This window comes from Trichechus manatus, unplaced genomic scaffold (genome assembly GCF_000243295.1).
Source record: "Trichechus manatus latirostris isolate Lorelei unplaced genomic scaffold, TriManLat1.0 scaffold00011, whole genome shotgun sequence".
NCBI classification, from domain to species: Eukaryota; Metazoa; Chordata; class Mammalia; order Sirenia; family Trichechidae; genus Trichechus; species Trichechus manatus.
The window spans coordinates 1,680,075-1,685,026 of NW_004443947.1; the positions used below are offsets into that span (position 1 = coordinate 1,680,075).

General features: G+C 48.0%; 1 protein-coding gene across 5 annotated transcripts in view; it reads right to left on the reverse strand.

Moving 5' to 3' along the window:
• Window positions 1–1,062: 1,062 nt before the first annotated feature.
• Window positions 1,063–4,952, reverse strand: part of ZNF346 (zinc finger protein 346) — a 38,433-nt gene continuing 34,543 nt past the window's right edge. For 4 of the 5 annotated variants that reach the window (XM_012554117.2, XM_012554116.2, XM_004371159.2 and 1 more), the window contains 2 exons: window positions 4,079–4,172; window positions 1,094–1,293 (listed from right to left, as the gene is read on the reverse strand). In XM_012554117.2, the coding sequence (XP_012409571.1) occupies window positions 1,206–1,293; window positions 4,079–4,172 (182 nt within the window). In that variant the 3' untranslated portion in view covers window positions 1,094–1,205. Of the gene's footprint in view, window positions 1,294–4,078; window positions 4,173–4,952 lie in introns of all 5 variants that reach the window. The other variant, XM_012554115.1, reaches the window with a different exon arrangement.

A 4,952-nucleotide genomic window follows, 5' to 3' on the forward strand; every position in this document is an offset into this window, starting at 1 on the left:
GTAGGGGCTTTTCTGACCCTATGAAGAGGGGTCTCTGATGGGACGCTCCCTAGGATTCTTGCTTGAAAGCAACAAGGAGAAATCCACTTCTAGTGAAGTCTTGGGCCATCAAACAGCAGAATTAAAGAAATCTGGGTTTGGGGCCCGGGAACAGGTTTCCTCACTGCGGAAATCTGTACCAGCTCTCCATTCGTTTCCCTGGGGGCCCCATCGGCCCCTCTGCTATCCAGAAATCTCTTGGTGGGTGACGGGGAAAGGCTAGCACCACAGCATCTGGACAGAGGGGTTTGCTGCACATGTGAAAGAGAGGACCAATGGGGCCGAAGGGCAGCAGCGAACCTCTGGGCTGGCTGGCATGAGGCAGTTTGCCTTTAAGGGCACATAACTGTTGTGGAAACTTGCATATGGGGGACTTTCCCACATGACCCTGGGTCAGAGCACCTCTGATGGAGCAGGTAAGGTCCCCACTGGAGTGTCGCACAAGCCCACTGGTACTGAGGCCTCCTCCAACTCCAGCCTGCCCCCAGCTGCTGTACCTCCTTAGCACCATTCAGAAACTGTGGAGATGGGACAGGACGACAGCAGTGCTCTGCCAGGAGTGTGTCACTGCTCCAGAAGGAGACTGCACAGTGGGTAGAAACCTACACAACTGGCCAGCATCTGGTTTGGCTCGGGAGAGCCCACCTTTCTGAGGGGAGGGGGAGTTACATCAGCTCCAAGCTCTCAAGTGGCAGCCACTTCCATCTGCCATTTCCTGCCCTGGCCAAAGACTGGCATGAATGCTCCAGGTTTCCCTGGAGGTACCTGGAGCCCAGGGAGAGCTTGGGTCTTTGGCTGTAGAGATTGGTCCAAAACTGACGTTCAGAGCAAAGACAGGCTCTAGGGCCTTGAAACATATGGCCCAGAGGGGCTGAGGGAGGAGGAAGACCATCTCACCACCCAGTGAGACCCCAAGTCCCCTCAAAACCCATCTCCCCTGTCCTGACCTACAGAGGCTTGTGCCAAATCGAGGAACAGGACTGGGGGCAAACTGGAGTGGATGACTATAATTGCCTGGACCAATCAAAGGCTGCCTATGGCCCAATCCTGCCTCAGGCATATGCACTCTCCAGTGTAAGAAAGGAGTAAGAAGGAGCCAACAGCTGACCAGTCACGTGACACTGGCTCATGGCTGGTCCGACCGGGGGTGCTGAGCAGAAACACTGCTAGTCTTCCAAGGTGGTGGAGTCTTTCTGAATGGGTTGCCCTTGCATTGGAATCTGGCTCAGGGGCGATGCCATTACTTTTGGTGACCTGTAATTTGAGAAGGAACAAAGGGAAAGGGTCAGTTTGTGGTGCAGCTATGAAAGCACTCCAGGTAGCTTATTCTAATGATATTATGGCTCTTCTAGGGCTTTGGAGTAATAATCATGGCATCTCTCCTTTACTGAGGTCCACTGCACGTTAGGCACAATGCTGGGTGCTTCGCTTCCCTCATCCCATCTCTTTCTCACAGCAGTTCTGCGAGGGTATCAGTAACCCCATGTTCCATATGAGGAAACTAAAATTCAGAAGTTTACATGACTTGCTCAAAGCAATCTTTTAAGTGGTAGGTTCAGGACTGCAGCCCACATCTTTCCGCTGTATCAAACCATTTACCCTGGTCTACAAGGCCGCATACAACCTGGATGTTGCCCACCTCACCAACCTCATTCTGTGCCACTTTACCCCTCATACCCAACCTACAATGGCTCTCCTGCCACTCTTTATCCTACTCGCTGGGCACCTTCCACCACTTGATACTGTCATTTGCTTATGGATTTTTTAGGATCTGCCTCTATCACCAGAGGGGGGACCCAAAGGATCAGGGACATATCAGTCTTGGCTCCTACTATAGTGCCAGCACCCAGAACAGGGCCTGGCACATAAGAGGTGCTCAATAAATACATGCTGAATGACTGAAATATTATCTCTGATAGCTTCCCTTACTGGTGCTAGATACTTTAAGTATACAATAAAACCTGTGAAAATTGGAACCTATGGTGGAAACCTGTCGGAGAAGGAAAACTCAAATATTTTACACTAACAGAGAGCAAAAACTGGTAAGACTGCACTCTGTCAAGGTGGAAAACTTGGGAGCCCCAGAAAAACAAGGCAATCCCGTCAAGTTCCGGCTCTCACAGGTTTCACTGTATCTCTCTCTAACCATCACATCAGCCTACAAGGCAAAGCTAATTAGTCCCATTTGGTAGTGGCAGAGCAAAAAGGAATGGACTTTGGAGTCAAACAGGTTTGAATCCTGGATCTATCTCCAGGTAACTGTGTGACCTTGGGTAAGTCACTTACCCTACCTGACATTAGGTTTCCTTGGGTTGTACAACAGGGGTCCTAATTCAGAGCTGCTGTTGAGAATTAAATGAGACTGAATTAGGCATTTAACAAATGGTAACTATTATCATTACAGCAGAGGGACTGGAGGCTCTGAGAGGTTCATTAACTTACCCAAGGTCACACAGCTGGAAAGTGGGAGGAAGAGAACAGTAAAAAACACTAGCATTTTCAAGTCTGGGTGTCCTCATGGCAGTACCAAGTGCTCTGGCTGGCTCCAGGTACTCTGCAGAAATCACCACCAGCCAAGCTTCAAGGAGGCATTCTGAAACATTGTGTGAGCCCCAGGCTGGGTTACTGGGGTTTGTCTCAAGTCTATACCTAAGATAAGCCTCAACCCACCGGCTGCCATTCAATCGATTCCAACTCATAGTGACCCTATAGGACAGAGTGGAACTGCCCCATAAGGTTTCCAAGGAGTGGCTGGTGGATTGGAACTGCTGACCTTTTGGTTAGCAGCCGAGCTCTTAACCACTGCGCCACCGGGGCTCCAAGATATGCCTCAAGGGCCCCCCAAATTAAAAACATACCCACAAGAGGAAGTCTGCTACAGTGTGGGAGAAGGGACTCCAGGCAGAGTAGAGGGGATCAAGGACATTTTTGGCTCCAACACTGTTTCTACTGCCTTTAATTTATTTGGTTTAATGAGCAATGCAGAATCAACCACAAAAGTCATAGCAATCATTTCTGCAGATATGCCTGCAAACCCAGTTTCCTCATCTGTAAAACGGGGATGATAATTCTGACCTCAGAAGGTTATGTTGTAAGGAATAAACAAGATGACTCACAACACCTGGCCTACTGCTCGCACCATACACTTCCCTTCTGAGGACAGAATAGAACCATGGGGGCTCCTTCTGGCAGGCCCTCTACTCTTTCTCACATGGTACCACAACCCCTTCTCAGCATGAAGCCCAAGGAAAAGCCTGGCTGTGGAGGCAGGAGGCCTCTGTGTGAATCATGGCTCTGCCTCATGGCATCACTTTGAATACTGGTTGCCTATATCTGTAAAATGAGGATAAGAATTCCTTCCTTCCAGGGTTGTTGTGAGGATTACCTGAGAGAATTTGCTTGGCATGTGGCCTCCAACAGAATACGCGCTCAATGAATGTTAGTCATTTTCAGGATTATCAGGAGCTGTGAGACCAGCATGACTGCTTACCTGTTTCCTTCAAAGTACTTATCACAATCCATAATTACTAGTTGTTTGCTTGTTTATTGTTTGTCTCCTCCCATCAGAATGTAAGGTCCCGGAAGGAGGGACTGGGTCTTTCTTGGCCACCACTCAGAAGGTATAAATAAATGTTTGAACAGTGAAAGAAAGAACCTGGTCCCATTTGGCAACTGTCTGTAGAGGAAGCTCCTGCCACAACACTGATGGCAGCAGAGACTGAGGTCTTCTGGCCGGTGAAAAACGCTTCTCTATTCAGGTTGCTAAAGGCCAGGAAATCTAGGTACTCTTAGGGGACCATCAAAGAAATCTTCTATGCTTCTCTACTAAAACTTTCATCCCAGGAGGTCCAAAGACTGGGGAGAAGCTGATGGGAGAAAAACTTACAGAGGAGACACTTCTGTTAACTGATTTATCTTCTGTTGACTGAGAAAAGGCTGCCAGCGTTCCATTTTAGCTGAGGAGAAGTTGGCTTTGTTATGATTCAGAGGCCCTGAGCTCCTGCTGCAGACCTTTGAATTTTAAAAGATCGTTACTCACTGGTTCTTGTGCTTGAAGCCGCTGACATGAGCTTGGTACTGCTCTATGGAGTTCAGCACTATCTTACATGTCTTGCAGGGGTAGCCCTTCCCAGCTGAAACACATCAAAATCAAGATGTTCAGTTATCCAGTAAGCAGGACCTGGAGCTTTTGACAGGATGTACAGATGCTCTTCTGAGGACTGATGGGCGGGGCAAGGTCAAGTGGTAGGCCCTAATGGGAATCCCAGAAGCCTCAGTGCTAAGGAGCACTGTGTGCCTATGTTTTCCTCAGGGTTGGGAACCTTCTCGTTCTAATTCCCCTCTGTGCCCCAAGTCGCAGCCTAGAATAACTGTCTACTGTGTAAATAAAGAATGACAGAACAAAGAGGTGACATTTGGTGTAACTGTCTTTTCCACCTTGACTGTGCTAAGTGGCTTCATTAAGGATGCTTTTCACTGAGAAGAGTCTCTGGGAAGGTGCCACTCTCCTCAGGCTTGTAGTAACAGTAACTAATGAGAATGCCTGTTATGAAAATCAATCTGTCTTTCTACCTGGGGGCTCACAGACACCCTGTCTGACTACCAGGGCTGCTCCAATGACAAAGTGGCCTTTTCCCACAAGGTCTAGCAGAAACAGCATGGGTCAGGAGCCAAAATATGGCACTAGACTCTTGGCTCTGACTTTGTGTGGCCTTGGCTATATCCCCTCTCTCATCCTCAGCTTTTCTCAACTGCAAACCGATCATACCACAGCTTACAATCATAATGCTTACAATGCAAAACTGCTATTTACCAAATGATTGATATATGCCATTCAGTTTATATAATTTTGTTTGGTCTGCATAATGATCTTGTGAGGATCATTATTCTTATTTTATAAAAAAAAAAAAAAA